The 13,304-nt window shown below is 41.1% G+C and overlaps 1 protein-coding gene across 1 annotated transcript in view; it reads right to left on the bottom strand.

The window, feature by feature from the left end:
- Nucleotides 1-13,304, bottom strand: part of SYN2 (synapsin II) — a 203,980-nt gene that overhangs the window by 122,439 nt on the left and 68,237 nt on the right. The window contains exon 2 of the mRNA XM_071440058.1: nt 2,514-2,571. Coding sequence (XP_071296159.1) covers nt 2,514-2,571 — 58 coding nt within the window. The remainder of the gene's footprint in view (nt 1-2,513; nt 2,572-13,304) is intronic.

The following is a 13,304-nucleotide window of genomic DNA, read 5'->3' as shown; positions in this document are numbered from 1 at the left end:
GAAATACTATAATATAAAAACTATAATAAATACTATAAAAAGAAATACTACAATAAATAACACTGTGATAATACAATAATACAAGAAATGGAATTAGCTGCAGTAGTTGCTGTTTGTGTGCGGGTGTGTAACAAAAGGAATTTTGTGGCTCAGAAACTTGCAGGCTCTGATGAAATTCCAGCAGCACCGGAAGGCAATTCCAGGTGTACAGAAAACCACCCAAAAATGCAAAAAAACCCCATAAAAATACCCAAAATTAAGCCTGAAATCATCCAAAATCATCCAAAATCATCCCAAAACCCCCAGCAGGAGCTGGATGACCTGGCCAGGGAGGGCAAGGGACACAAAATCACCTAAAATTAACCCAAAATTGACCCAAAATACAGAAAAACACCCAAAAATGTAAAAAACCCCACCCAAAATTAAGGCTGAAATCTCCTTAAATAATCCAAAATCACCCCAAAACCCTGAGCAGGAGATGGACGACCTGGCCAGGGAGGGTGAGTGACCTAAAATCACCTAAAATCACCCCAAAATTAACTCAAAATGCAGAAAACCACCAAGAAATAAAGAAACCAGCCCCATACAGATATGCAAAAATCACCAAAAATGATCCCAAAATCACCCAAAACTCCCAGCAGGAGCCGAATGACCTGGCCAAGGAGGGTGAGGGACACAAAATCACCTAAAATCACCCCAAAACCAACCTGAAATACCACAAACTGCAAAAAAACCTTCTCTAAAAGCAGGAAAAAAACCCCATAAAAATACCCCAAATTACCCTGAAATACCCCAAAATACCCCAAAAGCACCAGCAGGAGCTGGATGACCTGGCCAGGGAGGGTGAGGGACACAAAATCACCTAAAATCACCCCAAAATTAACCCAAAATGCAGAAAACCACCAAGAAATAAAATTAAAAAAACCCATAAAAATATGCAAAAATCACCAGAAATGATCCCAAAATCATCCAAAATCATCCCAAAATGATCCAAAATCATCCAAATCATCCCACCCTCCCTGAGCAGGAGATGGACGACCTGGCCAGGGAGGGTGAGTGACCCAAAATCACCTAAAATCACCCCAAAATTAACTCAAAATACAGAAAACCACCAAGTAATACAAAAAAACCCCCATAAAAATATGCAAAAATCACCAAAAATGATCCCCAAATCACCCCAAAATACCACGAAAGCCCCGCAGGGGGTGGATGACCTGGTCAGGGAGGGTGATTGACCCAAAATCACCTAAAATCACCCCAAAATTAACTCAAAATGCAGAAAACCAGGAAGAAATAATAAAAAAAACCCATAAAAATATGCAAAAATCACCAAAAATTATCCCAAAGTCCCCAGGTGTGTCCCCAGGTGTGTCCCAGGTGTGTCCCAGCTGTGTCCCAGCTGTGTCCCAGCTGTGTCCCAGGTGTGTCCCCAGGTGTGTCCCCGAGAATTCACATCTGGATGCTCACAGTTAATGACAAATTCCCCTCACTCCTTGAAAATCCACTGACAAAACAGCTCAAGGACTGATGCTTTCCACAGCCCCATCTATTTGAGCATTTCAAGCTTCAAAAGCACTGAAAAAATCTTCTTTAAACCCCTAGTTTCAGCTTTAATAAAATATCTATAATTCCAGCACACCCTAAATTATATCTCCATGCCTGTTCCTATCTGTTATGGATTTTTTAAAGCCCCACAAGCTAGCCCTGCACCCAGAGCACATTTCTGTTCCTGAGTGGGGAATCAGTGATACAGAGCTGCCACACGAAATTCATGGAGAGTCTGGGAACCTCACAGTCTCTAAGCAACAGCTCCTGAATACAAGATGTTTTCATGCTGTGAAAATTATGGTGAAAATCCCCTCAGAAGAGGCCACTCTGGGTGCCAGGAAAGGGCTGCTGTGGTTTAACCCCAGCTGGCAGCTCAGCCCCAAACCCAGAGGGTAAAAGTGGGAAAACTTTGTAACTTTTTACCCACCAGAAGGGGAAAAGTGGGAAAACTGTGGGTTGGGATGAGCAGAATTCAAGAGAGTGAATTAATTCACTAATGTAGTGAATTCAACAGAATTCACTAAAGCAAAAGCTGTGAGTGGGAGCACAGGAAACCAACACCCCAGCAGCTCCAGGAGAAAATTAACTCTGCCCCAACCCAAAGCATCATGTTTCCCTCATTGTGAGGGGTTTGGGGTACAAAGATTGTGAATATTTCTGTACAGGAATGCACAGAGAACCATGGAGTCATCGAGGTTGGAAAAGCCCCCTCAGATAATCTCCAATGTCATTAATCCAAGGCCACCAGCAAAGCCTGTCCCCATGTGCCACATGAACACAGCTTTTAAATCCCCCCAGGGAGGGATTACACACATTTCTTAAATATATGTGTTTCTATAAATGCACAGATATAAAAATAAAAATATAAAAAAATATATATACTATATATAAAAATAACATTTTTGAATATATTATATATATAAATATAAAATATATAAAAATAACATTCAGGCTAAGTCACTTACCTGTTCCACCTTTATGTCATACTCTCCATGGACCTTTTTTCCACGAAAAGCCTTGGCCCTGCAGGGAAAAAAAGGAGAGAAAATCAAGGATGTATTTATCTGCAGTCAGTGTCTATAGAAAACTTCCTGTATTGCCTCCAATGTCCTGAAAACACACAAATATACTAATTCAATCCACCTGATGCACAGGCAGATGTAATCTACCCCATCCCACGATATTTTGTAATAAAAAGCAAGATGTGATTTCCAGCACTGAAGTGAAAATGCACTGAAATGATGGAACATCAGAAGTAGACATTTCACAGCTGTTAAACAATATAAAAGGAGTCCTATTAAACAGGTACAATCTTGCTCTCCAAGTCAACAGTGGAAATTCATTTATTTCCCTGTGCACAATTTCCTTACAACCACTCACATTCATCTTTATCCACATATTTCATTTAGAAAAACTGGTTTATTGGGAATCCTGTGCTTAGAAACTTTATCTTGTTTTTGAAGTGTCAGAGAACTGGAGACTGCAGTTGTCAGATATTTGAGTTTCCTAATCAATTTTCCTTCCTTTAGACTGACTTGATATGAAATAATTAAAGTGAAGGAGAGTTTATGGGCAATTATTATGCACCAGGATTGCTGGGATAAACCAGAATTCACTGATCCTTGCAAGCAGACATTCCTCCAGGAATCCATCCCTTGTATCCCTCAGGCTGAATGGATCTGCTTTGGACTAAAGGAGAATTTCAACAAAAAAGATAAATCTGTTGATAAAAAGGAATTATTCTGACCCTGATCTTGTTGAAGGAATATGGGAACAGCCCCTCTGTGTTTTCTTTGCTCGAGTCAAAGCTTAGGGTGCCTTCCCTGCTTTTTTCTTGTGCAAGGAAAAAATTGTTGCACAATTCAAAACCTGCACACCACAGAACATCACCTCAAGTGTTAAAGAAGAGCAGCTTTGTGCATTCCATCAAACAAATCAAACAAAATTCTTCTAACAAAATCCTGTTGTATTAATGAAATCTACCTCCCCAATGAAAGCAATAGCAATACATAAATTAATAATTTATTTCTCCTGATCCAGAGAAATGTCACCACTGATTTCAATCGTGGATAAACAAAATTTCTTAATAAACAAATGTAAACACTACCTTGGGCAGCATTTCACAAGGAATAAGGGTATTTCTTAAAGATATTTCTTAAGGATATGGATAATGGATGGTAGAAGTTTTTATGCTGAAATCACACAGTAAAATATTGCCCAACCAATAATTCTGTATAAACATGCAATGGGAGAGAAGAAAACAAAGAAGAAAGCTTTTGTATTATTATTTTTTAAACTGCATTCTTGCAATAAATACACAGGAAAGATGAAGTTTGGAATCCACTGCTCTGTTCTGGGAGGTGCACCCTCAGCTTAGTGTTACCAAATATTTTTTCCCATACTAAAGGTAGAAGTTAAAAATAAACCTAATTTACAGAAAAATCATTAATCGCTTGTTTATCTTTCCAAATTTGTTTTGGAATCCCTTAAGAGGAATGTGAGCATCACCTCTTGGAAGCTTTGGGGATTCTGGATGTGTTTTATAGGAAAAAAACAGGGGATGTGAGCTGGAGGAAGGCGCCACAATCAGGAGGAGAGCACCCAGCTCCCATCAACAGAGAGCTTCGATGCCCCTCTGAAAAACTCAACATTCACCACTGCAAAAATGCTTCAAAGTCCTGTTCTGGCCCCATGACTTTAACAGCCTTGTCCTGGCTGAATTCTGCTGGGAGCAGGATGAGCTCCTGGCTTTATCCCTGGTGCAGAAACCCGTGAGGGAAGTGCATTATTGGACATCACATGGCACATTGGATTTAAATACAATGATCTTGGCTACATTATAGTGAAGCTGCCTCTTGGCCACTGGAAACCCAGTTTAAATACTCAGTTTCTTCAAATGTAAATGGAAACTGTACAGAGATTAAACCTTCCCCAAGAGCTGCCCTAACAAATGTCAGGAACTGGCAGCTCTGAGAGAAGGAATGGACCTGGGAAAGCACAGAGAGCCCAGGACAGACCCTTCCACTCTTTACTCCAAGTATGTGTTAGTGAGATAACCAGAATGCTCATTAGCTGTTCATTAGTGAGATGCTGGAACTCTAAATTCAGTCTTGCTGCTCAAACATGAGGCAATCTCCAAAGAGCTAAACCCTGGCACGATTCACATTTCAACAAATGACTTCAGCTTTGAAAACAAACAGGAGCAGTGAGGACTGAAGTGAAGCAATCTGAGGCTTGAAAACAAACCTGACATTCAATCATTTCAAGAGAATCCATTTTGCAGCAGCTTTAGCCAACAACTTTTATGAAAATGTATAAGATTCCACAATATTCTCCAAATGTTGAGGCCCAGACTGCAAGAATTTATCTTGGTATCTGTTGGAATTCCCTGGCTGCTGGGAATTTCAGAGTTTCTGTGCTGACTGACCCCCAGGAGAACACTGCATTGACCTGAGACCGTGGAGAAAGCTTCAAAATTAAATGACAGAACTGGGATTGTGGATGTGTAGAGTAAATAAAAGTGTGTAATATCATGCAGTAGAAAATTTAGAGTTTGAAGTTTTAAAATATAATAATATATATAAATCAAGATAAAAGTTTTAAAACAAAAACTAATCCTTCTTCTGCACCTTCTTCTTCATAAGTTGAAGTAGTATTGTGTAATTAGATTCAAAAATCCACATTGCAAACCATGAGTAATTAGTAATTAAGTTAAAAAATAAAAAATAATTTAGGTGTCATTCCTTAATTAAACAGTTTAAAAAAACTTAGGAAAAAATACAACTCCATTTTTAATTTATTAAATACTATAAAACTCACAATTTTTATAGTATAATTTTTATAGTATAATTTTTATAGTAAAACTATAATATAAATAAAACTAATAAACATCTAAATCCAAACAAGAGATACCATCTTACACATTTAATCCCAACCCTAACCCAAAAAAACCCCCAAACCTCCACAGGTATCTCTGAAGAATAACTGAAAATTTCATGCCCTAAACATTTCATAACAAAGTCTAAGAATTAGTTAGCATGTGGGTATTGTGAAACAGAAGCCAGTTTTCATTTTATTTACTCTACCTTGGAAATTCAGCCATGCCCTGCTTGAATTATTCCCCATTTGCAAGAAAAGAAGCAGTCCTGTCATAATGACATTCATCACATACTTATGGCAATTGATTTTATTTTTTACAGAGGGGAGCTGAGGAATGCACTTGTTTGGTGTCATTTATTTACAGAATTCCACGGGATTGCAGTCTCAGATTCCTGCTGAGCCTCATTCCTGTTGGCACAGTGTGGGATGGCTGTAAGCAGCTCGCAGGGCTGGCCAGGACAGGGCTCTCAGGAGGGTGAAACTAAAAACCAAGCACACCCCTGTCTCGGTCTCTCTGCAGGCCTCTCAAAGCCCCTGGGCCAGTCCCGAGTCGGCAGACACTGGGGGGAGCAGCCCCAACACGGCCGACAGCGGGCAGACACTGTCTGTGTGTGCCCTGAGGGTGCTGAGGGCACCTGGGCTGGGGGCAGACACTGTCTGTGCCCTGAGGGTGCTGAGGGCACCTGGGCTGGGGGCAGACACTGTCTGTGTGTGCCCTGAGGGTGCTGAGGGCACCTGGGCTGGGGGCAGACACTCTCTGTGTGTGCCCTGAGGGTGCTGAGGGCACCTGGGCTGGGGGGAGACACTGTCTGTGTGTGCCCCGAGGGTGCTGAGGGCACCTGGGCTGGGGGCAGACACTCTCTGTGCCCCGAGGGTGCTGAGGGCACTCAGGCTGGTTGCCTTTGCTGCAGCAGAAGAGACACCAGAGACATCGGTGGAAGAGAAGGGGCCGAATCCCAGCAGGGGATATTCCAAGGTTTTATTAAGGAGTCCCGAAGGAGCTCCTGCACCTCAGGGGCCTCCTGCCGAGAGCCCCGGGGGCTGTCCCAAGGTTACATTTAAAGGGAGGTGGAAACCAAAAGTAGAGAACATTTACTGACCAATAGGTATCTCTGGGGGATGGATACTGGGGGATAGACACACAAAACAGCGTATGGGGCAGGACTTGGGGGGCTGACCCCTGGCCTCTGGCTGATCACTCGATAACATGGACCGAAACTTCTGGATAGGGGGGATGGGATGCAGAGTGATTGACAGAGAGCCAGGGTGGGGGTTTGGGGATGATCTCATCCAGGGAGAGGGATTACACAGGTAAAGGGAGGGGGGTACAGTCTGGGATAAACCATTTGGGAAAAATATGGGAATACAAAACAAACTACTTCAAAGTATTACAAAATATAAGAACGCACTACAACACACCCCAAACCAGGGGGGCTTACAGGGACATTGCTCTGCTGGTGTTGATGGAGAAGAAAAGGGAAGAAATCATAAATCATCCACCTGGAACTCCACCACTTTCCAAAGGCCACAGAGAGAGCAGAGAGCCTGGGAAGGGATGCTGCCCACTGCAGGCACAGCCAGGGGCTGCTCCAAACCCCTGAAATATTGCTGCACTTCTTGCTGCACAATTCACATTTAAAATGAAACCACCAGGGAACATGCAGCTGCCACAGAGGCAGCCTGACACCAACTCCTGCACTCACTGAACCTTGCCAAGGACAAGGAACGAGGCAGAGTCGTTAGAGGGGGTTCAAATGTATAAATAATAAATCTGATTTATTTCCCTACAGTTCCACAGTATCTTACTATGCCATGAGACCAACCTGGTTTAATATATATATATATATATATATATATATATATATATATATATATATATGAACACACATATATACATATATATTTGTGTGGGCATATACACAGGATACTCACAAATATTCTATATTCTATGTATATATCATATATATGTGTGTATATATATGTGTATATATGTAGAATACTCCCAAATATTATATATATATATCTATCTATCTCATATATATATGTGTATATATATACAGAATATTCCCAAATATTCTATATGTGTATATCATATATATATGTGTGTGTGTGCATATATATATATAGAATATTCCCAAATATTCTATGTGCATGTATCATATATGTGTATGTATATACAGAATATTCCCAAATATTCCATATATATATAATATATATGTGTGTGTGCATATATATACAGAATATTCCCAAATATTCCATATATATAATATATATCATATATGTGTGTGTGCACATATATACACAGAATACTCCCAAATATTCTGTATATATCATATACATGTGTATATATATACAGCATATTCCCAAATCTTCTATATGTATATATCATATATATATGTGTGTGTATATACATATACAAAATATTCCCAAATATTCTATGTATACATATCATATATATGTATCTGTGTGTGTGCATATATATACAGAATATTCCCAAATCTTCTATATGTATATATCATATATCTATGTGTGTGTGTATATATACAGAATATTCCCAAATCATCTATATGTATATATCATATATATCTATCTGTGTGTGTGCATATATATATATACAAAATATTCCCAAATATTCTATGTGTATATATCATATATATCTATCTGTGTGTGTGCATATATATATATACAAAATATTCCCAAATATTCTATGTGTACATATCATAAATATGTATCTGTGTGTGTGCATATATATACAGAATATTCCCAAATCTTCTATATGTATATATCATATATCTATGTGTGTGTGTGTATATATACAGAATATTCCCAAATAACTGAATTACTGCAATTATCAGTGAACTGCATGTAAAGATACTGACAGACAAATGACCCAGCCAGAATTCCATGGATTTTAAAAGTGTCTCAGTGACAGGCCAGGAAAAGCTGAAGACAAACAAAACCTTGTCTTCAAGTTAGGATTTCAAGTTGAGCCCAGTCTTCAAGTTGAAATGGGATTAGGAATAGTTTGTTCTATAGTTCAGTTAAAAAAGACTTTTGTAAACACAGCAAGACCACAAGCTGCTGTTAACAGAACCTGTGCATGATAAGATCTGCACAGCATTTTCATTTTATGGGAATTAAACCACACCCCACTGAAACCAGGGGGGATTTCTGTGTCAGCATCCATGTGCTCTACAACTGACAGCACCAACATTTGCTGTGCTTCCTTCCCCACCAGCCAAGCTTTGGGTAACTCACCTCTGATCAGGTTATCATGCTTAAATAGAAATTAAGCACAGTGATTTAAGGCTTTCTATTATTTACTTGTTCCACATTTCTGCAAAAAAAAAGACTGTTATGAAACAAAAAAAAATCCTGCTTAAAACCTGACTCTGAAAGGCCTTGATGTTCCTAAATGTTACTGAGATTCTGCAAAGGGCTGTCTGGATTCAAACCACATCCTTTCTGTGTCTGCATGGTGCAGTTCCACCCTTGGCCCTGCCCCAGCCCCTCTTTCACTCTCCCATCTCCATACCTTGGTGCTTTCTCAAGGTATCCCCTCACACAGAGACTGCCTCAGGAGGGGCAGCCAGCAGCACAAAATAAATGTCAGAACACACCTGACTTTGTGTGACTTTGGGTGACTCTTGGCTCTGGGAGTGCTCCCTGCTGGGCTGGGTTCCATTAGATTAATGCTAATCTGCATTAGCAGGGGCTGTAAAGCTGCACAGCAGGGCCTTTCCTGCCTCTGGGACAGCACAGGTGATTCCAGAAGCTTCCATGGCTCTCAATTCTGCTTTGCTGCTCGTCACCCAGCTGGGTGCAATGCCCTCTCCATGGCAAGGACACAGTCACCCACCCCAGGAGGTGACAATTCACAGAAACACCAACTGAAATTTGATTTATTCTGTACATTTTTTCCCCAGCATGCCAGGTAGGACATGACTGATGCACTTCTTCACTCTCACTCCATCATTTTGAAGGGGAAAATAAACTCTTCATAAAAAACACAAAAACAACAACAACAACAAAAAAAGGTGTTTCTGCCAATATGTCTGAGTCCTCATGGTGTCTCTGTACCTGAAATCTCTGCATCAAATATTTCTATACCAGAGCAGTCAATCAGAACAGATGGAAAGAGAATTACTGGGAGCAAAGGCAAGGATTCCTGTCCTGATGTATCCCACACACTCCTCCCAGCTGGCCTGCCCCTGGTGCTGTCCCAGTTAATTCTGCCAGGATTTCTGTATCCTGAACTGCCCCTTTATGGAGGAGCATCAGTGTTGGGACCCTGGATGCTGGGAATTTCAGAATTTCAGAATTTCTGTGCTGCCAGGCACTGACCCCCAGGAGAACACTGCACTGACCTGAGGCTGTGGAGCAGCTTCCAGAGTGGAATGACAGAGCTGGGATTGTGGGTGTGGAGTTTGATCAGCAGTGTGTGATATCACAGGGGGGAAACTCAGAGTTTAAGGGTTTAAAATACAGTAATAGATATAAAGAAATGTGGAGGTTTTAAGGTGCAGGCTGCTCCTTCTTCTTCACCTTCACCTTCTCCTTCACCTTCTTCTCCATGGGTTTGGGTGGTTTTGTGTGGTTGGATAAAAATTCCACATCACAGCCGTAGGTAGTTGGTTATTGGGTTAAAAGTGAAAATAATTGAGGTATCATTTCTTAATTGGTTTATCCTCAAAAGGCCTTGTAGAGAGAGACAGGGCTCCATTTTTAGTTTGTTGGAGTGAAGTGCTGTACAACTCAGGGCTTGTGAGACTGTGACATTGATAAGAGCTAACAAACATCTGAGTCCCAACAAGAAATTCCGTTTCACACATTTAATCCCATCCCTGGCAAAAAAAGGAGATAAAACTGCACACAGGAGGGCACAGCCAGCCCCCAGCTCACACTGAGCAGGGCAGGAGAGCCCTGCAGGAACCTCTGCTCCTCCTCTGCAGGGATTCCCTGCCCTCCCCTCTGCAGCCTGGAGCAAAGAACTTGGTTAAAAACTGCTTAAAACCCGAGTATGAGGGTCCTGCCTGCACCTCATCCCCTTCCCCAGCAATGGCCACACTGCTAAAAACCACAGTAAACACTTCCCAGTGGAGGATTTCCCTGCCCAAAGAAATCCACCTCTAAAAACTCACTTTAAAATAACCCATAGGCTAGCTAGAAATAAAGAACACAATTTTATTAAGCAGCAATTATTCCATTTCTCTGTCTGGACTGCACACAGTTCTTGCTAGAAAGGTGGGGGGTTTTTCACAGCAATTTTATTTGTGGCACCTTCAGAGGCTTCCATAACCTCCACCTCAATCCCTTTTTTTTATTCTCCTAATTCATTGCCAGCCCTTTTTTTTTTAACAAGTTCTCCCTCCCTTGGCATGTATCAAACCCCCTCTTCTCTGCTCATTTCAACTAAACAGAGCCATTTTATTATTTCCATTTTTTTTTTATTCTTGCAATCCTTTTTATTCTGGAGGGTTTCTGTTTGTGCCTGAGCAGTGTTTTCACTGGGGATGTAATGCAGAAGAAAGTGAGTGCCTCCTACTCCTGAACTGAAATTTTTTGGGTCTTTCACACAGCATGCTCAACTGAAAATGCCTCATTTTCTGCCCACTCGAGGTGAAACAAGCCCTCTTTCATGCCCAAGTCTGCCTTGCTGGTAACGTCTCAAAATCCCACACCTCCCATTATGTAATATTTACCATTAGCCCACTTCTTCCCTGCAAGATTTATGGTCACGATGTAACTTCTGGGAGCTCCTTTTTTTGCAAAAGGGATGACAAATGAGTATTTTTAAATGTTCATTCCCTCACCAGCAGAAGACCCAATATGTGATGCAACATATTCCAACCTTTTCCAAATCTGCTCGATTCATTAGGGCTGCTACTACACTTTCCCAGGGCTGGGGTCATAAAAATATTTTGTACTCATGAGATTGAACAGAAAGTTCCAACTTTTCTACAGGAAAACACTGCCAGCCAAATTACAAAATATTACAGCTCTGAATCCAGCTTTTATTGCTGCTCAAGCCTCAAACTGCCCCTTCTGCCCTGAACTCCTTATCTCCTGGAGCAAATAATCCAAGATAAAGTAACAAATTTTGGCATTTCCCTACCAACTAAGTGGTCCATCCTTTCCATTTCATCTGCTGATAACCAAGATAAAGGAGCACAAACAGTTATTGAGCAATCCTGTTCAGAAAGGAAAGCACAACTTCTTGAATAAATGGCAAAAATGTCCCACAGTGCAGCCCCTGGGAATAGTTTGTGACAGGGAAAAACCCAAACCAGCTAGGAAGATAACCAAAAGGTAGGTTAGGTTATTTTTTCTTCTTGAGGTAAAGAAAATCCAGTGAACCTGAGGACTTTACACTGCCAGGAGGTCACTTCTGGCAACATCTGAAAAGCCAGATAAACCAGCATGGGGTGAAAGAGCCTCTGAGACTGAATCCAGTCCATGTTTTCATCAGAAATGCATCTGCCTTTTAATTGTTCCATTTATACCGAGTTCTCCAAGGTGTTTCAGATGTTCCTCAGGAAGATGTGAGACTCTCTGAGGTAAATTTGAGTAATTTATGCCTGGAGAGACAACGGTGTCACTTCATGTATAATGTGTTGCACTATGAACATTGCTTGAATTTTCACCTTTGAGGATCCTGAATTTACACAGAAACTGTATCTTAAAAACCTCTCTGAGGCTCTGAATGAACCACTCAAAGGGAGGAAAGAAACAGGGGGAAGATGCCAGTCATGCACTGCCACTAACATCACATTACAGGAACACTTGAGGCCCCATTTGAACAAAAAGCCCAAATAATCAATGTAAAAGATCATTTGATGTTTCAATTTTCTTTTTCATGCAATTGAAATTTATGTTTTTATATTCATACTCAAGACAACCACGTGCTGCCCTGTTTTTTGGGGTTTTTTTTGAATGGATCAATCAGAAAACCTCATCTTGGTTTAGCACCTGCAGAGCTGCAGGAAGGAAAGGAGTTCATGGCTTTTGCTGCCCTCTCCTGTAGGAAGAAATGCAGATTGGCCAAGGCCTGGTTTCCAATCGCTGGGAAACAGCTCCATGGTCAAAGCCCTGGATTTCCTGGCTCCAAGGGACCTGCCCAGGTGTCAGCCCCTCTTGGGCAGCAGCCACAGGGAGGGGGTGCATGGAAATATTGGGAATATTTCAGTGCCTGCTGTGCTCAGGGATGGGTGATAGGCACCAAAGGCATGACCCTAACTCAGAAATTGCTGAGATCTAACAGAAAAAGCACATTAACAGAGCACTCAGAACATTCTTGATGTGTTTCATGCAGCATTAGCAAAAATCATAATGAAATTAATCACTGCCATCCCATGGATTAAATTACTGCTAATTGCTGATGCTTTCTGTGATCCTCTGCTCTTTGCAGGTGAATTAATGAATATTCCAAGGTGGGCTTTTTTCTCACTCATACACAGAGTTTCCATTGGTTTCAGGAGTCTCCTGTGACTCTAAACGTGGATCTGAAGCTGCCTGGTACTTCCAGTGCAGCTTCCCCTCCTCGAGGGAAGGAGGATTTCACTCACTGTGCTCAGCAGAAAACAAAAAGAATTTATCAGTTCTTCTGAAGAATGAGCCTCAGAGACATGCATTTCCACAGGAAGGTCCAGAATGCTGCCACAAAAACTCAATTACCCCACAATTCTCACGTTCCTGCAGCCACGGGAATTACATTGTACAGATAATTCTCTGTGCAAATGGGTACCAAGAAAGTAGAAAATGTTTTTGCCAGTATCACCTTTTCATGGTTTTTAAGCTTCCCAAGTGTGTTAGAAAACTAAACTCACCACCTTGTAGATCAATATTCCACCTTGAAATACAATCACATCATTTTGTCT

This window comes from Agelaius tricolor, unplaced genomic scaffold, assembly GCF_023055355.1.
Source record: "Agelaius tricolor isolate 1412-34295 unplaced genomic scaffold, bAgeTri1.0.p SCAF_14, whole genome shotgun sequence".
Taxonomy (NCBI): domain Eukaryota; kingdom Metazoa; phylum Chordata; class Aves; order Passeriformes; family Icteridae; genus Agelaius; species Agelaius tricolor.
The sequence above is the reverse complement of the archived record's forward strand: the minus strand, read 5'-3'. Positions and strand labels throughout refer to the sequence as shown.